The 25,042-nt window shown below is 24.8% G+C and overlaps 1 protein-coding gene across 1 annotated transcript in view; it reads right to left on the bottom strand.

Moving 5' to 3' along the window:
• LOC135926883 (prolyl endopeptidase FAP-like) overlaps positions 1-22,045 on the bottom strand; it is a 77,917-nt gene extending 55,872 nt beyond the window's left edge. The window contains exons 1-3 of the mRNA XM_065462817.1: positions 21,723-22,045; positions 8,718-8,832; positions 72-167 (exon numbers count right to left, since the gene is read on the bottom strand). Coding sequence (XP_065318889.1) covers positions 72-167; positions 8,718-8,832; positions 21,723-21,932 — 421 coding nt within the window. The 5' untranslated portion in view covers positions 21,933-22,045. The remainder of the gene's footprint in view (positions 1-71; positions 168-8,717; positions 8,833-21,722) is intronic.
• Positions 22,046-25,042: the final 2,997 nt, after the last annotated feature.

Genomic DNA, 25,042 nt, shown 5'->3' with positions numbered 1-25,042 from the left:
ATATTAAGGCCACCGAAATTCCCTTTCTGATCGGGACTTTTCATTTTTTGATATATTTAATAAAATATTACCTGATATCCACTTATAATGAATAGATTTTAATTCGAATTCTAATTTCAGAAAATCTTGAAATGATAGCGGAGATTTTGATGGTTCATTCACATGTTCTAAATATTATTTATATTAAAGATGTGTCAAAATAATGAGATTATCAATAACTTTTATTATTGAAATAGATAAATTAGATTTTTGTTATCAAAATCAGTAAAATGAAGATTTATTATGTAATTTTTTTTAATTAAATCAATTATCTAAATATTTAAAATCCATAATAAATATATATTTATATTTTAAGATGTGATGCGATTAGATGTGTATTGTCATCGCTTATATAATAAAAAGCTTTTGTCACACGGATTCTCAAATTATATTTCTAATAATTTATTTTTAAAATTGTCTTTTTGGGGTCTAGTGAAAGTAGATATGTTCCACATAGGTATCAATCGATACCTAATCAAAAGAATCTATCAAAAAAGGATCAACATTTTCTCCTTAATGGGCGAGTCTAGGTCTAGTGGGTCAGTAATATTTTAATCAACACAAAATGGGTATCAAATAAAAGCTAATTTAAATATATTTTAACCTGAAGTATTCACTCTTGGGTTTAATGGGTTGAACTTGGTTAGGGGTGAGAGAAGGTGGGGGTAAAAAATACAAATTTAATATGGGTATCGAATTAGGCAATTAAAATATCTTTTTATTGCAATTATAATTATCACTCTAAGTAGTCGGGTCTTGTTCTTGGGGGGTCAGGAATATTTTTATCAACACAAATTATTGATATGGGTATCAAATAAAAGCTAATTAAAATATATTTCGACTCAAATAATAGAATTCTCCCTTTGTCTTAGTGGGTTAAACCTGGTCTGGAGGAGGGGGGGTTAGAATTCAAAAATTTGATATGAGTAACAAATAAAAGGTAATTTATACATTTTGATTTAAATAATAGTATTCACTCTTAGACATAATGGGGACCTTCCATCTTTGACTTATCACGAATAAGCTTGTTTTAAGAATTGCCCATTAATTTAAGATAATTATCATGGCTGTGAAAAAAATATTTTATTAAAAATATTGGTTTTAAATTAGTATTATTAAATTTTTTCGATTGATAGTGGAAATTTCTCAATCCATACACGAGGGTTAAAACAATATTTTTCTAAAAACATGTTTTTGGAACGGATAAAAAGAAATAGGCAGTATTATTATACTACAAATCTTTTAAGAGTACTTATAGTTGATTGTGTTCATTTTCTTGACTCCACGAGGAAAAATAAAAAATTTAAATAGCATAATTTAGGATACCGATAAAATTTTTTGATAATAAATAATTTTAGCAAAACCTTTAGGAGTAGTTAATAAATAGTGGAAATATCTTTTCTTCCGAAATACAATTTTTTTAATAACTTGGTATTAAACTGCATAATAAGATTTAGTTTGTCAATTTAATTCTTTCTCTCGTAGAATAATAAAAATCATATTATTCATTTCAAATTATTCCGAGAGATTTTATAATACTCATCTCTTGCCCAAAACCTTTTATCTGGTCCAAAACAAAGTGGTTTGAAAAAATTTATTTTTCCTTGTGGGATAAAGAAAGTTGTTACTATCCCCATTACTACTCTCAAATCATTTACGGTGCTGTTCTACTACCCAAAACATTTATCTGGTCTAATATCAAGTCTTTCAAAAAACTTGAGGTGTAGGGGAGATGTTCCATAAATGGCCATGTTTTTGCTTTTATCAAAAAAAGGCATTACGATTTGGGTTCAAACAAATTTTATATAAATGTGTAGCCCAATTCTTAATCTTTAAAATAAAATTTGAATCAAAGCTTTATCTATACTAATTTATGAGCTAGATGAGAATATGTGAAAGTTGTTTTGCTGACCAGTTAAAACATGGTATATATTGACTGGCCATATGCTATGTATTAACTGGCTATAATGTATTATTTAAGAATTTTATTATAAATATCAGTTGTTAAAGTATCTAGATATAAAAATGTGGTATCGGTATAGATAGATTTTTGATTAAAATATCTGTATCTAGAAATTTTTTTGGACATATCTGTATCGGTTTTTAGATACTTTTTAAGATACATTTTGATATAATTTTATTTAACGCTTTTTATATAATAAACAAAAATACTTGAATTCAAAATTTATTTTATTTCATATGAGCATATAATTTCGATATATATATATTAAAAAATATTAAGGCTACAAATTATATATATATGTATAAAATATTAAAACATATATAAAAAAATAGATATAAATATTCATTAACATTAAATATTATGTCAGAGTTTATCAATAAACCAGACAAATTTTAATATTACAATGCAACTCAAGAAATCTGCCATTTTTATTTTCAATGGAATTAGTTAATTTTATTTTATTATACTAATTTTAAAAAGTATTTTAGATTAATATTAATAGTGATGAAGAGGAAGAGGAAGAGGAAGAGGAAGAGGAAGAAGTAATAATCAATGCAACAAGTTCAGACATTTTTTCATGCCCAATTTATTGAGCATATTTTAAAATAATATCTCAAAATAAATAAAACAAATCTCTAATAGTAAAATGTTTGCCATATCTACTAAAAAATACAAAAATTTCAGTTAGCATTATCTCAACTTGCAACATTGTAAAACATTTAAGGCTATAGATACTAAATAAATGTTTACGATTGTAATTTTTAATTTTAAGAGAAAAAATCAAACACTGAAACAATTAATACAAAGATTAGTTGATGAATTATCAAGGTCTTCAACTGATTGCAAACAAATAACCTACGAAAAAAAACAATTAATTTAATATCCTATATTTTTAGTACCTCACAGCAGCAGATATGATTGTTAATAATGATTTAAATTTTGATACTTATCAAATTTTAAAAATGAATTTCCAGATTTTAGTATTTTAAGAGAATAAATATCCTGATATAAAATTGTATTCATAAAATATAACAACACAATCCCTTCAAGTGCTCCAGTAGAAAGGCATTTTAGTGTAGCTAAAAATGTCTTCACGGATTAACGAGGATGCTTTAATGACCAAAATTTTGAAAATATTTTATTACTGAAATCTAATAATTATTTATAATCATTTAATCATAAATTTTCATATATTATATTATTATATTAAAATCTGAAAATCATTACTTTAGTTATATTTTGATAAATGCGATATCTAGTCAATAATGTTTTCAGCTCATTTCATACATTTTCACAATAGAATCCTAATTTAGGTTTATGCAAAGCTTATATAAGAGTATTAAAAATTGTAGCTGTATCTAGATTAGGCCTATTCAAAAACGAATTCGAATCGAATAGTGCATTATTCCTATTCGATTTGTTTTAACCAATCGAATAATTTACTATTTGAATTTGTACGAATAATAAAATCTACTATTTGTATTCGATTCGAATTATTCTAATATTTCGAATAAATTTTTTTAATAAAATAAATCATACTCAAATATATTGACAAATTTTTTTATTACAAATTTGATTTTAAACAGAAAACATTATAATAATATGTAATCAATAATCTGATAATAAATAATATATAATCAAGTTATAAACAAAATTAAAATGTATATAATTAATTTAATTTATAATTTAAGCCATTTTTACGGCAAATAGTTTTTCTTTTATTTTCTTTCTTATATGACATGCGGTTTTTTGACAATAAATTAGTTCCAACTGAGAAAAGCCTTTCACAAGCAGTTGATGTTCCTTGTATAGATAGATAATCCCTTGCCATTTTCGAGAGTATGGGGATCCGATATGCATTTGCCTTCCACCACATACGAATCATTCTAATAATGTTTCTTAGTTTTAGAATTAAAGGATCTAAAATTTTTAAAATTTCTTTGGATATTAAATTAATTACATGGGCAAAGCATCATATGTGCCCTATTTTTATTAATGGATATTTTAAAGAAAATGTAGCAATAAATGTTTTATTATTAGTTGCATTATCTAAAGTTATATAAAAAAATTTATTCTCTAAATTATAATTTTTAATTATTTTAACAAAGGCTTTAAATATATTTTCACTTGAATGTGTTTCATTTATTGAACTGACATCCAAAATTACGTTATTTATTTTAAAACTATCATCAATAAAATGGGCTGTTAGCCCTAAAAAAGGAACCTGTGTTGCTAGTCCAAATGTCAGAAAAATTAATCTGACTTTTATTTTTATATATTTTTCCTCAACTGTTCTTTTTCTGCAAATATATTATACATGTGCAATTTAAGAGTATTGGAGCATATTGATTTTACAGAACAATCATCACTTATAAAATTTTTAAAATCATTTGAATTAATAATTTTAAAAGGTATATTATTATTTATCAATAATTTTAATAAATTATCCTTAAAATTAATTTTTTTTGAAGAATTTGGTGTAGACTTTAAAAAAAGGTCTATTTTATTATTTTTTTTACTAAGGTGTGAATGAAACCTATTATAATGATTAATAAGAGGAGTGTTTTGCCTTTACATTTTATAATACTCTTGCAATGATTGCAGGCAGCCTTTTCACCTTTAAGGATTTGATATTGATCCCATATGATTGCTCTCTTTTGTGAGGAAATTTTCTCATCTTCAACTTCAAGCATAATTTCATCAGAAGCATTCTCCTCTAACATAATTAAGCTAGCTAACAATAATTATTGTAGAGATGTAATATATTTTTATATACCTCTGGTTTATGTAATTTTTAATATAATTTATTATGAGATTCAAAAAATAAACTTTTCGTGAGATTCAAAAAATGTGGCAAATAAAAATGTGCTAGAATTTTTATAAACACAAACACATCACCTGTCAGATTGGCAGGTCAACAAATAGAAATGACAAATGTTAGATTTATTAAAGAATTTATTAAATATTACGAATAATTCGTTTTATTCGAATCGAATAAATGATTATTCGTATTCAGATACAACAAATAATTTATTATTCGTATTCGTAATTATTCGATTAGATTCGAATTATTCGAATTATTTTTGAATAGGCCTAATCTAGATACATTTTAAAAATTGTATCTGTATCAAGATAACCTTTTAGACGATGTATGGATCTAGATAACTTTTAAGACAATGTATCTGTATCTAGATCCATTTAAAAAGTATCTTTTATAGCTCAATACCAAGGTGATTGATAATAATAATAAAAATAGCGGGGTGATTGATAATAATAATAATAAGGGAATCAACCATATAATGGTTGATTTAGCAAAATAGTTAATAGATTGTACAAAAGATAAATGAAGCCACGTCGAACTAAGATAATTTCTACGAGAAATCGACAATAGCGACACACAAAGGAACTTAAGACACTAACAATCGTATAAATTCATAAAACACCATAAAGGGACGATAGGTATGCCGGGTGAGAGGTGAAAGGCGAAGTTGGGTTTTCATTTAGTGGGGGCGTGTTATGTGTATCGTGTTAGCGTGGAGTCATTTTGTATAATAAGCATTTTATTGTGATTAATATTTTTTTTGATTTTTTTTGCGCATTCATTCTTGTGATATATTAAAAGAAAATTGCTATTTTATAAATTAGAAAAAATTATTTTATTTTTTGCATTAATTAAATAGATAGAGAGAAAAAAAAGAAATAAAAATACGTTTTATATTTTTTTAGAAAAAAAAGAAATAAAAATTATTCTTATTCTTACGATTAAAAAAGAAAAAAGTGTTTTGAACGGAAAAAAAAATATAGACCTATGTTAATATTTCTTCATATTTTAGGTATATAAAAAATTAATTATAGTCTCAAGATCATCAACTATTTAATGATAATATTATATATAAATATCTTAGTTATCTTTTTGTCAGTGGCGTAGAGAAGATGGGGGGGGTTTAACCCCCCCCCCCATAACCACCGAAAAAATAATTTTTTAATTTAAAAAAAAATTCTAAAAACTTTTTTAGTAAATTTATTTTTAAAATTTTTTTCTTATTGCAAATAATTTTATATAAAAAATGGTTTCAATTTATAAATAAAATTATATACGATATGAAAATGAAATATTTAAAAAACAAATAAGAATTTTAAATTATAACATGGTTTAAAAATATATATTAAAATTTATATGTAAAATATTAAATAACAATAAAAATAAAATATATTGTAAATTTTTTCTGGCATAGTTAAATTAGATATTTATAAATTTAATAATAAAATTTATATTGTTAAACTAATTAGACAGTTTTAAAAATTTTAATTAATTTTTTATAATTTTTAAATAAAAAAAAAATCATTTAATTTGGTAAATATAATGAGAAAGTAAAGGTGATCGCTAATATGTTTGGGATTAAAAATTTTAAACCTAGAGTAGTTTATAGATAGTCCAATCGCTTAAATATTAATGCATCTACGATTGAGGATTTTTATAAAATAAATATTTTTACTCTCCTTAATGACACATTATTTATTAATCACAATTTTATTTTAAACAGCTTTTATTTTCTTTTGCTGGTTGAGTCTAAATACACTTTAAACGCGAGAGGATATTAAGAAAATCTCAGAGTTTTATTCTGATGAATTATCAGGATCGTATGATAAATTACTTTGTGATGTCGAATTTTGGTATAAAAATTTTGACAGAATAGAGTACTCTTTGAGACCAAAATATGCTTTGCAGGCTCTTTCCATGTATAATTGCACTTTAGATTCCCTGCCTAATATCAAAACATTGCTTTTTATCTTAGCTACCTTACCGGGTCTTTTTCAACTTTGAAAAGGTTAAAAACCTATTTAAGAAATGGCACCGGTGAAAGCCGTTTAAATGGATTCACAATATTAAATATTTATAAGGAGATTATTCTAGATAAAAATTTGATTCTAGATGAATTAACCACATCTTACAGAAAAGTAGACCTATCTTTATAAATTCAAATTATAAAATTGCTATATTATTATAATATGATCTTAGTCATAAAATTTTTATATTCATAACGTAATTATAATGAATTCTTAGTCATAATATTTATATATTATACTATTTTTAATAAAAATATTGCATTTGCACTAAAAATTAGTAATCTGCATCGGGTCTAATTTTTCAAGCAGGCCCGAAATTATTTTAAAAAAGTTTTGCCGGCCCGAACCCTAAATTTTTTTAAAAAAAGTTTTGTCAGTCTGGCCCGAATTTATTTAAATATAGAAATTCATTTTTATTATTACTCAAAATAAAAGATATATGTTATATGGTGTCTAGTTTGTATAAATAAAATCAAATATTTTTATTTTACTTAAAAAATTTAACATATTGATACACTTAGATATATTTAAAAAAATTTCCAAGGCCCGACCCAACCCGGCCCGAATTTTTTTAAATAATATTAGGCCCGACCCAGCCTGATCCCGATTTTCCTACTTTTGAGGATCTCTAATAAGAATTATTTATGTTTTATATTAATTATATTATAATTGTTAAATAAGATTTTTTTAAATACCGCACAAGAATTACTCATATTTTATTGTAATTCTATTTTTTTTAAATATAGTTATTTAGAATAAATTTTTAATATAATCTGTAAAATTTATTTTATTGTATATTATCATTAAAATAAATACATAGTTAATTAAAGGGGTGTTATTTATACTAAAGTATTTTAATAATAAATAAAATCTATAATGAAATTCTCTGAAAAATTTTGTTATATGCAAAAATTTAATTAAAATAATTATTTTTAACATAGAATAAGATATATTGAGTGATCATAAAAAATGGGAGGTTTGAGAGGCGATTTTATTCTTCTCTTTCTACACCGAATGGATTGAATTAATTTACAATTGACTAAACATTGATAAAATTTTCAGAATAATGCTTTCAGTCGCGTATTAATCATAAATTTGGCCAAAATTTTGTTACTAATATTTTTTTCATTTATGCTGGCTACTATAGTGGTTAGACACCAATAAAGCACAAAATTGGAAAATGCGGTTTGGGGGCGAAGCCCCCCAAAAAATTGAACCCCCCCCCCCATCCATGGATCAATCCTGGCTACGCCACTGCTTTTTGTTAAACATTCTTAAGTTTGTTCATCATTTGAAATTTCACCAAATGTTGCTTTGCACGAGCTTTTCATTTCAATATGAATGTTATAAATTGTGGCCAGTCAATACATGACAAACAATACTCACCTGTCTATTATACAGCGCGAATAATGGTTAATGCCTAAGGATTTATATAAATATCATTAATCATAATCATCAAACAAAAAAAATAAGTAACGTGATTTTTCTAGAAAGAGGTAATAAAATTTATTTAAAATATCTTTTTATTAGATTGCTCTATTATGAACTTATGTAAGATACATATCATAAATATACACATTTTGACCAATTTTGAGAGAAATCTGTCCAGATAAGAAGTTAAAGGGTGGTGACCAGTCATCAAATATGGTCATTTATGGCACATTTCCCTTAATAAAATTGAGAGTATCGGCTTTGAACTATTCTCAAAAGGTTGATGATACTGGTCTGGTATCTATAACTTTTATTCAGTCAAATATTGTAAATCGAATGCATTTTACCGATATTTACAAATAATTTGTGTAAAAATAATTTAAAATTATATTTCAACCAACTATACTATATGAATTAAAATTTAAAAGATATTTACTTGGGGTTACTAAGATGATAGCAAGCAGAATCAAAAAACAGACTGTTAAAATTACCAGGAGGGATATTAGTATGCCCTTCCAATTTTGCTTAGAAATAGCAGAATCTAGAATTTCCTTAATGGTTTATATTAAAAAAATAAAATAAATATCAACAGAACGCGCTTGGCCATAAGTAAATATAAATTGATAAATTTAAAATAGCTTTAAGAGCTGAGTTGATATCTAATACATAGCATAACATAATTAATAATGCTTGAAATTAATTTTCCTTTATAAAGAAAAATAATTTATATTTATTACTATATTGTTTCAAAATAATTATATCTACTGTAACTTGTACTAGTTACAAGCTATATTTATTTAAAAAAATAACTAGTTATAAGTTAAATGTAACTTTCATATCTAACCATTCCAGGGTTTGGCTTAGGCAGCATCGCGTATTATGTATCTTATTTTAACTTTTTGAAAATAACTTATATCAAGGATACAATTATTTAAAAATATCTGCATCTTAATTATTTTTTCATTCAAAAAGATACTACAGATACTTTGAAAAAAATTATTTAATTTATTCTTATAGTTAAAATTTAATTTAATAGTATTTTAAAATTTAAATGAATAATATATTATCATTTTGTATGATTTTATTTAGCTCAAAAATTATGGATGATGTAATGATATAGAAGAAGTTGGTGAAGATATAATTATAGAATCTGAAACAAAGCACAAGGAACAAATATAAGCTAAGTATATTAAATGGAACATTTTTGAAGTCACCCAATATACCAATAATAAAATAACTGAAAAGTGTGAAGAATGCCACAAATTTAAAAATAACTCTGCAAACTCACCTTTCGCTAAGCATCAAAAAGCATATTAAATAAATTTATTTAAAATCAGATTTATAATGATTTCCATTTCATATTCTATATCATTTATTTGTTAAATTTGGAAATTTTTCAAATTTAATAAACTTTTATATTAATGATTGATAATGAAAACGATGTTTAATATCATCTAAAATTGAATAAAATATGAAATAAATATTGAAAAACTAGAAAAGGCCAAAAAATGTTAAATTGAATTATGATTTAATTATTTATAATCTTTTTAAAATAAATTTGTTCCCTTTACAGAGTAAAATTATAATAGCAGGAGGAGACACAATTAATTATGTTGTCAAAAAATTATTTCAAATTGATTTTCATTTTTGCCAGCCATTAGCTATTTCACTATAAAAATCTCAAAAAAGATATTTATGAATTTGATATTGATTTTAAAACTGCATTTTTAAATATTATTTCTCACCCCTATTTTAAAAATTGTTATGGTATACGAAAGAAAAAAAAACACCTTTAAGATTTATTAATTAACAAAACATTATTTATTCTTAGAAATAATGTGTAAGTAAATGCGCAAACAAATTCGTTATTAGAAAAAATATCAATTACTTTTATTTTAAAGTAGCACATTTTGTTCAAATAATGCAGAAAATAATGTCGAATTAGAGGTAATGACAGATTGTTTTGGATAATATTAAAAAATAATGAGGATTTATTGTTAAATTCTTTGACTAAGTAATTTGATTTATTTTTCTGATATTATTTTCATTATTATAATATACAGTTTTAAAAAATATACAATTATATCTTTATTTGGCATTAGTGTTGTTAAAGGGATTGATTTGCCGATTTTTAAAAACAGCTAACTCAATATTTTATCAAGAATAATATTGCAACAAGCCTGAAGAGTTTGCCCATAGATGGCACAAAAGTCCTAACACCTATTAGCGAAATCTAGAGGCTTGGGGAATATTTTTCTGTAAAATATTGAGTTAGCCTTTTTTAAAAATTGGCTCAAATCGAGCCTTTTAACAACACTACACAAAAGTTTAGATATATACTCGCGGAATCGCGAAGCTTAGGCAATATTTTTCTGGCAAAAATATTGAGTTAGCCGTTTTTAAAAATTGCCTCAAATCGAGTGGTTATCAACACTATTTCGTATTATTTTATTTTGATATCATTTGATTTTGACTAATTAGAGTTTTTTTAAAAAAAAGAATCTTAGATACTTTTTAAAAAAAAAGATACTACCTTATATTTTATTGATTTTTAACAAATATCTGAAATTTTTCATATAAAATTTAAAAAAGTATCGGAAAATTTAATCAACTCTTGAACAATTCATATTACAAGCTTTATAAATTATATAAAAATATTATCATTTTTAAGACTGCAGAAGTACCATTTGTACGGCTTGGATTTTTTTTTTCAAAAATTTTTTTTCGGCCCAGCATGTGTTTTATTATCAGGCCCGGCCTTTTTTTTAAATAATTTTTATTTATTTTTAATTTTTATAGCTAATAATGGCGATTAAAATATTTGGTTATAAAATATACGGTTCGGCCCGGGTATTTTTTCAAAAAAATCAGGCCCGGCCCGGTGTCTCTGATTTTTATTATGCAAAATAATTTTGCGATTTCAAATTTTAATTAAATAATTTGAATAGAGAAATGATATCAGCGAAAATAATGTACCAGTATATAATTATATAAATAACACAGTAAAATATTTATTTTTCAAAAATATTTGGGGGAGACTGGGGTTAGGTGTGGGGCTTGGCAAACCATTTAATATTATTTTAAAATTATAAACACTAGAAGGTTAAAATTTTATCCTAATATAGATTTTATTAGTTTACATCTATAGACAAAAAATCTTTTGAAATGATTAATTATTAAAAATTTTATTTAAGAAATAAAATTTTGATGAAATTTTCTAAAGATTTTTACATGACAGAATTTTAATTTTTATTAAAATATATATTCATTTATATATAAATTAAATTTTATGGCAAAGTTTAAACACTCTTCTATAATTTGGGAAAGTTTTATGAATATTTATTATGTCTATATAATATTTCAATCATGATTAGTAAATTTAGAGCTAGCGGGGCTTGCTAAACCATACATGTCAATCCATTTCAATAATTTTTTTTAGCAATTATTACATTATTCGATATGGTGCGAAAATATAAATCCAAAAAAATTAATATAGGAGAATCATTTAATATTGATAATTATTTAGAAGTATATAAAAATTTAATGAATTAATATTATAATTGTAATTAGGCTATTAGGGTATATGAAAATTGTAAATCAACAAGGAAGACTAGCCAACTTACAGGTAAATTTATCTACATTATCTGTCTTATTTTTAAGATATAATCACAATATTAAACAATATAATCAATTTTTAGCAATATTTAATAATAGAAATTATGTAAATATTTTTATTAAATGTAATTTATAAATGATCTTATATTTTAGATTGATTACAATTTAGATGAAATATAGTATTATTGTATTAATTTTATGTAATTCTTAAACATTAAAATCAAATTTTAGCAATATTTAATAATAGAGAATATGCTAATAAAATCTAAATGGTAATGGTAAAGAGATTATCATTTTTAAATTTTATGTTCTTAAATGTTAAACTTATAATTAAATAATTATATATTTTATATGACATTTTTATTTTAGGTATTCCTAGATCAAACTTTATGAGGTATTATAAGAGATATCAAGAAAGTGGCATACTTACTAGTGTAGGACAAAATAATAAAAAGAGGATATTCACAGAAGAAGAAGAGGGAGATATAACTAAATATCTGATTCAATCTAGTCAAATTTTTTATGGCCTTTTAATTAAAAAGGTATAGTTTATTCTTCATTATTTTATATTGTTTTTTAGATAAAAATATTAGCCTACCAAATGGCAGTAAATATGAAGAAAAAATTTCCTAAATCTTGGAAGGACAATTCAATGGCTGGCCATGACTGGTATTTAGGATTTATGTCAAGAAATCCTACTCTCTCCTTAAGATCCCCTGAAGCTACAAGTATGGCTAGGGCAACTGGATTTAATGAAGAAAATGTTCTATACTTTTTTGATTTATATAAAAGTTTATTAAATGATTTGTTAAGTAAATGTTTACATTTAATATTTAGGAATATTAGATGAACATAAATTAGAATCTATGGCAATTTACAACATGGATGAAACTGGACTTACCACAGTTCAAACCCCATCCAAGATAATTGCACAAAAGGGGAAAAACAGGTAGGATCTATGACTTCTGCAAAAAGGGGTACCTTAATAACATTAGCTCTATCAGTAAATGCAATTGGCCATGCATCTCCTCTAATGTTTCTTTTTCCCAGGAAAAAATATTATGATTATTTTGTTAGAGATGGTCCATCTGGCTCTGATGCAATAGGAGGATTTTATTATTTTTTTGAAACATTTTTCTAAACACACTCGGTGTACTCCAATGTCCAAACTGTTATTAATCCTTGACAATCATATATCACATCACTTCTATTCAGCTGTCAAATTTTGTATAGATACGGGAATAATTCTATTATCTTTGCCACCCCACTGCACCCATAAATTATAGCCTCTTGATAGGTCTGCTTTTGGGCCTCTCAAAAAATATTACAATAATGCACTTCATTCCTGGATGCTTAGTCATCCAGGAAAATTATTTACAATTTATGATATTCCATCAGTTATTGTCTTGCCTTTAGCAGCATCACCTCTCAATATATCAAATGGTTTTAAAGCATGTGGAATATATCCACTGAATACAGATATATTCAATAAAGAAGATTATGTGGCCTCAGTTTATGGAGATTCTATATGTGAACTTCCAAAAAGCCCATTATTAGAATAAGCTCAGTATCTTTGGTATTAAAAGATATTTTAAATACTAATAAAAACTTAGATATATGTAATGATACTCCATCTACGTCTTATGTTCATTTAGATAATATTCCTGGACCATCGTGCAATTTATCAATATCCTTGCCTCATCCCAAAAAGGAAAGAGTCAAGAGAGTTAAAAGGAGAGCAGAGATATTTACATCATCTCCTTATAAAAAGAAATTAATTGAGAAAGAAAAGAAAATAATGGAAAAAGAAAATATTAACAAGAGAAAAATAGTGAAAAAAATTATTCACAAAGATATTTGTGTTTGTTGTAAGCTGGAATATATCAAACATCATAATGGTGAAGAGTGATACCAGTGCAGAATGCCACGAATGGGCACATGGTACATGTGCTAATTTTGATAAATTTTTTATATGTCCAAAATGTGTATTAAATTAACCAAAATTAAGTTTCAATTTTTATATATAATTAGCTTCAATTTATATGTATTATATTTTTAACAATAAAATTATAGTATATGTATCATTATTAATAAATAAAAATACATTTCAATTTATTATGGCCTAAAAAAACCATTGGTTTAGGAAGCCCCTTGAAGTGGTTTGCCTCACCCCGCTATTGGGGCTTGTTGGGCAAATTTACGACTTTTACAAAAAATAAAATTTCAAAAAAATGATTATATTCTAGAATTTTTTTATAAGGCACCTTTATAGAGTATAGTTTTAGGTATCCAATCATATATTGCTTTTTATATTATCTAAAAAAACCCAGGAGCTATAAACAATTTTGTAAAAATCAGTTCACCTAACCCCAGTCTAAATTTTTCAAAAAATAATTATATCGGTTCGGTTACGGTTCAGATATTTATAAAGGTTTATAATGGTTTAGGAGGTTCATTTCAGTTCACCGGGCCCCTGCTCCTAAGTGGGTTAGTTCCGATCTGTGGATTAGGTTGAAAGATAGTTCATCTTTAGGAGAAAGGTAAGGCGGAGAGCAGAGCTCTCATTTTGATAAGATAAGTATTGAGTCCTGTTATAAATTATTGATAATACAAGAAACTTTCAATATTTTGGGAAAAGGGGCCTGCGATGATACCATTATCGTGGTATATTTTAAAAAAATATTTATGATGGAGATGATAGGGATTAATTTTTTCTTCCTATCGATGCTATATTTTATCTTGACTCATGTATCAGAATGCTAGACCAAATATTAAAACGTACCGTGAAGTTGGAGATGATAGAAATTAATTTGTTCTTCCCATCGATGCTATAATTAATTTTATGATTTATGTATCAGAAAGTTAGGCCAAACTAGTAAAATTTACTTTGGACTTGGCCCCACCATTTTGTAATTTAATAATTTTATAAACGAGTTTGTGGGTTGTGTTATGCTTTTTTTAGTTTGATTTATATAATTACCGTTTTTAACACATTTAAAAATTGTGGGGAAATGTATTCTTTAATTATTATTTAAATAAAATTTTAGATTGAAAATGATAAGGACTCATTTGTTTTTTCTAATCATGTTTTTAAAATATTTCTATCTCAGCTTGTCTGAAGCGCTTAGAATACTAACCTTAACGTCTAACGTTTAATTGGCCCCACCTTTTTATGATTGTAAAATTTTATGAATGGGATTAATTAGTGCTGTTTTGTCCAATTTAAATATTTGGCGAGGAAAAATAAAAAAAATTTTTTTTAATTGAAAATGATAGAAACTTATTTGTTCTTTCTAACGATTCTTTAACTTTTTAAAATTTTTTTTATTAGTTTGTCAGAAAGGCCTAACCCCCGTCATTTTATAATTTTAAAATTCTATGAATGGAAATAGTGTGGGCTGGTTTTTGCCGTTTTCAGTTCGATTTGTGCAATTAGCTTTTTGTGATTTATTCCAATTAAAAAATTTGGTGGAAAAGTGTCTAAATTTTAAATTTTCGAAACTAAAAATCTTAAACTAATTTACTTTTTATATGACTTTATTATTGAATTTTTAAATGTTTATAGGTAGGATTGATTTGTGCTCTATTTGAGCTGGTTTGGGCTGATTTCAGTTTGATTTCCATGATATGGGGGGTGGGGGGGGATTTTTGCCCTCGTCTTCAAATCCCCGTTTACCCTATCTAATTAGCTATTTAAAATTTCCCCTTGGCTACTCTTTTGAAAAATATATATAATATTTTTATATCACCTCCGTTAAAGTTGACTAAACAATTGGAGGCGCTAATTCTAGTAGGGACGCCAATGTTTCCTGCCATGAGCACTTTAACCCGACTTAGTTTTTACCTACCGAAAGCCTCGGGCACGGCGTCCTCTACTATATATTATATTATCGATAATTTATAACTATAATATTTTTATCTAAAATGCAGGATTAAAATAAAGAAACTTAATACTCCTTTTTCCCAACTATGTTCTTCCATAAGATCAAGGAAAATAAAACTAAAAAATGACTTCTGCGCATGTCGAAAATGACAGAACTATGTTATATCCTATACAATGATATGTAATTTAGGTACTCGTTCATGGTTTAATGGTGTATAATTTATTTTCTTCTATTAATTCGAGTCAAAATAATTATCCCAACCCCCTTATTGCAATTGGGATAAAATAACAAAAGCCAAAATAAATACAACACTGATTATTTTTCATATTGGAAAAGAAGATGGATAGTAATCCGAGGTCTATCTATTAGTTACAATAACAATAACGATATCTGTACAGGTTCAAAATATTTTTACAGTTATATATAGGCGTTTGTTACAGAACACAAGATGTAGGTAAATTGTTCATGTTAAAACTTCACTCTCCAACAACAGTCATTTGACTTTATCTAGATTCCTTTTATTTTAACCAATTTTAAATATCATTTTAATATGTGATTTTTTACCGATATGGTGTTCTGTAACAATAATCCTATATATTTGACACCGTATAAAAAAAAATTATAATTTCTCAACCTTTATGAACTTTAATTTAAAGGTTTTTGAGCCTGAACCGAACTTAAACCTTTGTAAAATTCAATTCCTTAACCTGAACATAACCTAAACCTTTATAATATTTTCTTCCTGGGCTATATTTCAAAAGGTTCGACACTCTGCAAATAATATAGAAGAAATATAGTTTATGTTAATATTTAATGCCATAATCCTTCTTAGCACAGGTAGGATTATGCAGTCCTCAGTAATTAAATAACGTTATTACTTAAAAATATTTTGTTATTTTGACTGAATCTATTAGCAGCTTAATATTTTTAGGTAATATAGGTCCACAATTAATTTTGTTTGTTAGTTCATGAGCTATAACTGGTTTTTTGGTGTGGAGTCGCATGGACCACACTTAATCATGCCTTTAACCTTTTTATTTCTATTAGCATTGATTTATTAATATTAAACTAAATGAGCCCTTTTTTTATCCATTATTTCAATTAATTAAAAATTATATATTTTTTTAAAATAATCTTAAAAGCTTTATTTGAAAAATATATTTAAGAAAAAAATTATGTATTAATATTTGAACCTTAAATAAATCATCATTATTATTTTATTTATATGTTTTTTTACATCATATTAGGCATTTTAAAATAATTTTTAAGTTTTGTTCTCTTTGCAATAGCTGTCATAAATTTTATAATAGTAATAAAATCTTAAAATAACAAAATAAGTCACAAAATTAGAGTTTATTTAATATATATTATAAATGAAAACTACAAATTAATTAGATTCAAAATATCATATCTAAATGGTGGTCCAGGGGAACCCTCCTACTCTATCGTGTGAGTTTTTGTGGTATGAAGGTTTACTTATTAATTTTAATCAATTTCGCATATCACAGAGAAGTAATAGAATTATAAGTCAAATAAAAATTCTGATATTAATGCTTAAGCCCAAAGCCCACAAGCCCACCAAACTCCTGAAAGAATCAGCTCTTAAACTTACATACTTCTTATTTAGGAAATTATTGGAGAAATAAGAAATATTTCCATAATCGATTACAAAAATAAGATGGATAAAATTGAAAACGATTACATTCGATAATTTCTTAGTCTCAAGTGCTAAGGATCAGGAATTGTTTAGTAAAATAATATACTAATATTAAGTGCGCCTTAAATTTGGAAATAAAAAACAAACATTGATCCCATAAGAATTGTAGCATATATTAGGAAGCGTCCTGTTTTTTTAATATAATTTATAATTAAATATATTATTTGAAAATTTTATTAAAAAATTTTATTAAAAAATTAAATATATCTATAGTAAGTGAGACCAGGGATAGTGTGGGGCAGGTATTTCCGGTATCGCGTCATTACAGAGAAACCATTACAATGAAAACAATTATAGAGAAACTTTTTAGAGTATTATTTTAATAGAGAATTATTTTAGAGAGAATGTATTTTACAGAGAATTTTTTATAGAGAAAACAATTATAGAGACACGTTTGAGAGAATTATTTTATAGAGAATGTATACAGAGAATTTATTTATAGAGAAAACAATTATAGAGAATGTCATTTATAGAGAATGTCGTATATAGAGAATGATTTTACAGAGAATTAATTTATAGAGAATGATTTTATAGAGAATAATTTTATAGAGAATGATTTTACAGAGAATGATTTTATAGAGAATAATTTTATAGAGAATGATTTTACAGAGAATGATTTTATAGAGAATTATTTTATATAGAGAATTATTTTATAAAGAATGTATTTTATAGAGAATTATTTTATAAAGAATTTTATTTAAAGATATGATTATTTTATAAAAAAATGTTACAAATAGTCATAGGAAAAAAAAGTTATAGTATTTTACATAATTTTAAATATTAGAATTACCTTATATAAGCGAGGTTTTTCGATTATTAGATGAATTAATGGTAGAATAAAATTTTGACATGATTTGTAAGGAATTTTACGAAATTTATTTTTAAAGATAAGTACAAAATAAAATTAGTAAAAGAATGTTAAAAAAATTTACAAATTTAAATTTATTATTTAATTATATATATTGAAATATATATAAATTAAGTAGCCAGTTACTTTTGCGCGGATGCCTGTTTCATCAGTCTCAATGCATATGGCGCACGGTTTCAAAAAAATACGCTAATTTGCAATGCATACAAAACCAAAACAAATTTTGCTATGTACATAAAAATGTTAATGTCACTGGCATATGTACCAATTGAGATGTAATTCATGGATTCGAGGAATTATGGCCTCTAAATTTTATCAAGAAAATAGGGATATTCTCTCCCCCTTGATAGAATACTTTGAAGAGGCGTGGATTGGAAAAATGATAACGATGGAGAGGAAGTCGCCAATATTTAGCATTTCTCTACTCTATGGAATTGCTACGAATCGACACTATCTCTTGAACCGAATACAAATAATTCAGTAGAGGACTGGCATAGAAGTTTTTCGTCTCATATAAGTTCCCATCATTCAACTATCTGGAAATTTATAAAAAGTTAGTAATTATATTATATTATAAGTTTTAGGATTTTAATTTTTAGCTCTCAAAGACGAAGATAGCCTGAATTGTTACAAATTGGAACAATATTCTTTAGGACTATTGGCTCCGCTGTCAAAGAAAGAATATCGCGAAAGATCCAAAAGGATTTTTCTAATTGTTGAAGATTTTTATTGGAGAACCATGCTGAATTATTTAAGGGCTTTATCCCATAATTTAAATTTAAATGTTTAATTTAATCATATAATTGTATTTTTTTATATTGGTATATTATTTATACTATGTTTATTTGGATTTTTATGAATAAAAATATATTTGATATTTCGAAATGAATATTGCTAAGCTCAGTATATTATCAAGGTTTATCTTATAAAAACTTCACATACAAATAGTATTAAACATATTCTTTAAGTCACATTGCCAAAGTAACTTTTAACAACACTATATATTTTATTTTGTATTCTTATCTTTAAAAATAAATTTCGTAAAATTCCACAAATCATGTCAAAATTTGTTTATCTCTTAGTGGCAAATAACTTTTAACTTAAGAATAGATTATCGGAGTATCCCATCTATAATTGAAAATTTTTAGGAAGAATAATAATATAAAGACTAAATAAATTTTGCTGAAGATAAAAAAAGCTTATAAATGAAAATCTCTACATTAGTTTTGTCAAATTAAGTGGTTACCATTAACTAGCTACATTTTAGCTAAAAAATATTTATAACTAGTTATATTTACAAAATCGTAACTTTAGCTAGCTACATTTTTTAGAAAGTAACTGCCAAAAGTAACTGCCAAAAGTAACTAGTTACTTAATTTAAATAAATATAATAAATAATAAATTTAAATTTGTAAAAAATTTTTATATTCTTTTGGTATATGATTTTCCTTACAAATCATGTCTAAGTTTTGTTCTACCATTAATTCAGCTAATAATCGAAAAGCTTTGTGCAAAGATAAACAATTAATTTTCTGTACCGATTGTAATAATTCAAAAACTACCCAATTATTCTCTTATATAAGGTAATCAAATGCTGTAATTTCTTTTCCTATGACTATATATATTTTTTATAAAATAATCATATTCTTAAATAAAATTCTTTATAAAATAATTCTCTATTAAATAATATTCTTTATAAAATAATTCTATAAAATACATTCATTATAAAATAATTCTCTATAAAATAATTCCCTATTAAATACATTCTTTATAAAATAATTCTATAAAATACATTCATTATAAAATAATTCTCTATAAAATACATTCTCTATAAAATCATTCTCTATAAAATCATTCTCTGTAAAATCATTCTCTATAAAATCATTCTCTGTAAAATTATTCTCTATAAAATTATTCTCTATAAAATTATTCTCTATAAAATTATTCTCTATAAAATTATTCTCTATAAAATTATTCTCTATAAAATTATTCTCTATAAAATTATTCTCTATAAAATTATTCTCTATAAAATTATTCTCTATAAAATTATTCTCTATAAAATTATTCTCTATAAAATTATTCTCTATAAAATTATTCTCTATAAAATTATTCTCTATAAAATTATTCTCTATAAAATTATTCTCTATAAAATTATTCTCTATAAAATTATTCTCTATAAAATTATTCTCTATAAAATTATTCTCTATAAAATTATTCTCTATAAAATTATTCTCTATAAAATTATTCTCTATAAAATTATTCTCTATAAAATTATTCTCTATAAAATTATTCTCTATAAAATTATTCTCTATAAAATTATTCTCTATAAAATTATTCTCTATAAAATTATTCTCTATAAAATTATTCTCTATAAACGACATTCTCTATAATTGTTTTCTCTATAAGTACATTCTCTATTTTTGTTTTCTCTATAAAAGTTTCTCTGTAAAATACATTCTCTGTAATCTCTGTAATGACGTGAAACCGGTATTTCCTTATCAAATAATTTTAAATTTAATATACCTTGATATTTGAAAATACGATATTCGATTTTTGATAAGTGTGATTGATTATAGTATAATTATTAATAATTATCCTTCCTTATGAGAATAATTGGTAAATTTCTTTATTTTTTATGATCTAAATTTTAGCCTAGAAATGATATGTATTTTATCTTATCTTTAAAATGAAGATAAAATTGAAACAATGTTTATAGTGATTGAAAATGATTATATCCCTTTAAAAAAAATTAACTAAACAATAATAAAACAATCACACACAAAAATTGCCTTAGAAATAAATATATTATAAGCCATAATCTATTTCGTAATCTAGTAGTATCATAATTCATTATTCATGGCCAGAGAATTAAATTCATATAAAGATGATAATGAAAACAATCGATAATTTTTTAAATGAAAATTATTTTCAAATTTGTTGATTCAAATATATACTATAAAAAATATGAATCCAATAGAAATAGAAAACAAGTTTATCGGTAAAATTAAGATTTTATTTAAGATTGGCTGATTTTTTTAAAATATATTTTTCAGTATATGTCAACTTATTTTTTATGATTAAAAATTATATAAATTCTGGATGTAAATACATAACATAAAAACACTAATAGATATCAGTATACAACACTTTTTGAACATTGTGGGTTTTTTAAAAATATTTACAATAAAAATATTGAGGATTTATTTCAGAGTACGACAAATCAAATCCGGTCTGGGAAGTAAAAATGATATCATTTTAAAAATTATTTTTTACAAAACCCAACCTACCCTATTTTAAATTTTTTTAAAAAAAATTATATCAATAAATCACATGAAAAATGTTGAATTGCATGCATACTTTATCATCAATAGACTGAGAAATGGTTGGCTTCCAGTTTATAATTTTCTTGTATTTAGTATTTTCCACTTTAGTATTTTCATTATGATCATTGTTTTCCAGTACATCAGAAAAAACTAAATTTTGTTTGGCATTATCTAGATTCGAATTTATAGCACCGTCTTTTATACTGATAAAAGAATGATCGCTATCAGATGAAGAACAATCCATAACGCTATAATTCCTCTTGGGCACCTTTTCTAACCCTTGAAAAAGTCCGAAATTTTTATTAAAAAATTTTGATTTCTTAATATTTTAATTGTTTTATACGTAAATAAAATAGATGAAAATGTTCAAACTTTCTTTAAAAATGGTTTCATTCTAAAAAATCAATATATTTCAATAAAAATAAAATTATATTATATATATAGAAAACATTATTTTGTTTAAATTATTAATAACGAAAAATAGAAATAAATAAATAATATATTTTTTTAAATAAATATTAATACCTTACATAATATATTTATTGTCATTATCCAATTTTTTTTAAATATAATCAAAAATTTTTTTTAGAAAAATTAATAAATAATACCTGTTTATAAAATTTTTATTTAAAATCTAGGAAACGTTATTTTATAATATTAAATTTAACCTATAACATAAGTAAATATAATAATAAAAAATATTTTATGGCACTTAAGTCAATGTATGATCAATGTGATTTGATTTGATGATATAGGGTTGCAAGTGTTTTATTTGGTAACTAGTAGATAGCCCGTCAAAAATGATGGGGAATGAGAATTTTATTCGTTCTTTTACGATGGATGTTACCTTTTATTTAAAAATCATATCCAATTTTTATTCTTTTTACCACCTCCCCCTACCATTCAGGTTAAGTCCATTTCATTAAAACTAAGAGTGAATACCATTTTTTGAATCAAAATATATTTACATTAGCTTTTACCCCATATCAAAATTCTTTTTTAAAATATTACTGATTATCTATGGTTAATATTTAATATGAAAATATCCCAAGCCGGGTCCAAGCCCAGAATAATTTTGAAAAAATTTCCCCAAGTCCTGTCAAATATTATAATAATTTTGATAGTTTAGAACCAAAATAAAATTTTAAAAAATTCATATTGCATTTAAAAATGCCATCAGAATTAGCATGGTCCTTGGTTTTTTGATCAGAACCGGCCAAGGCCTGCAAAAAAATTATTTAGGCCAATGTCTGGTCCATATATATATTAAAAATTTCCAAGTGTCCAAGACCTTAATAATTTTTTAAAAAATTTCGCAAGCTTAGCCCAACACATAATAATTTTGAAAATTTTTTCTCAACTCTGGTCCAACTCAAAATAATTTTAAATTTTTCCCAAGCCTGGCCCATAATGATTTGTAAAAGATTTTCCCTTGCCAGGTTTAAGCCCATATTAATTTTGAGGAATATTTTCCAAGCCCAGCCTAATTCATAATAATTTTGAAAAATTTTTCTCAAGCGCGGAGATAGTTAGATTTCCAATTAATTATCATCAAATGAAGGGCAAATCTCCGATTTACCAGTTAGTTTACTGATTAACTCCTATACATATAAAAAAAAGAAGTTAATTCGTAATTAGGAAAACTGGGAAAGCCCGGGCAAACCACTTATTAGAGAATCATGATAAAATTAGGTATATCCTAGTATATTTTATAAGAAATAACAAATATTACCTCGTTTTATTGGAGATAACCCCCAAATTTAAGTTATGGAGAAAAATATATATTGAAATTGCTTCCATTGCAACAATTCTACAGATAAAATTGATTTTTTATATGCTGAATGATTAATGTTTGCATCATTATTTATTATCCATGAAATAAATAAATGATTTTTTTGTACTTTGATCAATTAAAATTATATATAGAAAATAAATTGTTGTTTATTTATTGGTTTATTGTTTTTTTTCAAATAAATTTAGTGTATGTCTTCCCTTCAGAAATTATTTATTAAAGAATTTGATAAGGACTATATCTTTATATTAAGAAACAAAAAATGGTATATATTTAAATTACATAAATGCCATTCAATATTAATGAAACTTATTTGCAATTTATTTATATATTTTTTAAGAAATTTGTTTTTCTTGTCAATCCATATAAATTTAGGCTAATTTTTTAAAAAAATAATGAGGACTAATTATTATTTTGCGCATCTGTTAAAATTTAGAGCAAATCCTTTCTGACATTTTAATTTTTGATGAAAAAAGCCACAAACTAAATTGGGAGGTCGTTTTGAGTCTGATTAGGAAATAATTCACGCATAATTTCATCCTATTTAGGGTTGCAGCGATTTTTGAGAGGGGTTTGCATCCAATGAATATCCTGTTATGTAGACGCTGGTTGCAGGTGAAAGTACTGAATGATGACACCTTACTAAAGCTATGTACAGTAGCTATTGCGTCCCGATAAAGCTGATTTAAAGAAGAATGCAAAATGATTCTTCTGCCAAAAGTGTCAGCATTGAATGACTTGATAGAGTTCTGCGCTTAATTTGGACTGATTATTACGTAAATCGAAGCGTTTAATGTTTGGCATAACTGTCCAGGTTAAATTGGTGCAAAAGTGTATAGGATCTTAAAATAATATTTTTATCATCCTGTCTGACCATAAAGCGATAGGCATAAGGGTCTGTTTTCCAAAATAAAAGCAAAAGAAAAATTTAAAAAATATTAATGCATTAAACCTAGAGGAGTCAATATTAGGTTCAATTCTCTAGAAATAGTTGGAATTTCATCAGAAGCTAAAATAGATATAATCTAAAATGTAAGAAAATATAAGAATTTTAATATATAATATAATGACCAACTTTATTTTGCAATGTTAGTCGATTTTGTTGGGTTTCACGTCATATGACCCATTAGAATTGAATTTACTTGAATATGAGTTCAATTTAGAATTGAATGTTGAGAAAATATTTATTTTTATTTTTTGATATGTCCAGCCTTCGGCCGGAGGGAGTGTAGCCAGGGAATTACAAATGGTGCGGTATCAGAAATTCCCATGAATCACAAATAGTGCTGAATAACATGGCGAAGGATCACAAATCATGAGATATCAGAGTTTAAATAAAAATATAATATGGGTATGAGGTTAAGGACGGATATTATAAAAATATTATTAATTTTTGTATTGCCATAATATAAATGACTATACTTTCAATAGCTAATTTTATTGAGCAGGAACAATGAGAAATAAAAATTATACAAATATTTACTATTAGCTGATAGCCCGTCAAGAATGACGAGGAATCAAAAATTTTTCCCTATGGATAAATAATAAATTATACCTTTATT

Source organism: Gordionus sp. m RMFG-2023, chromosome 1, assembly GCF_954871325.1.
Source record: "Gordionus sp. m RMFG-2023 chromosome 1, tfGorSpeb1-WG-v2, whole genome shotgun sequence".
Taxonomy (NCBI): Eukaryota; Metazoa; Nematomorpha; class Gordioida; order Chordodea; family Parachordodidae; genus Gordionus; species Gordionus sp. m RMFG-2023.
The sequence above is the reverse complement of the archived record's forward strand: the minus strand, read 5'-3'. Positions and strand labels throughout refer to the sequence as shown.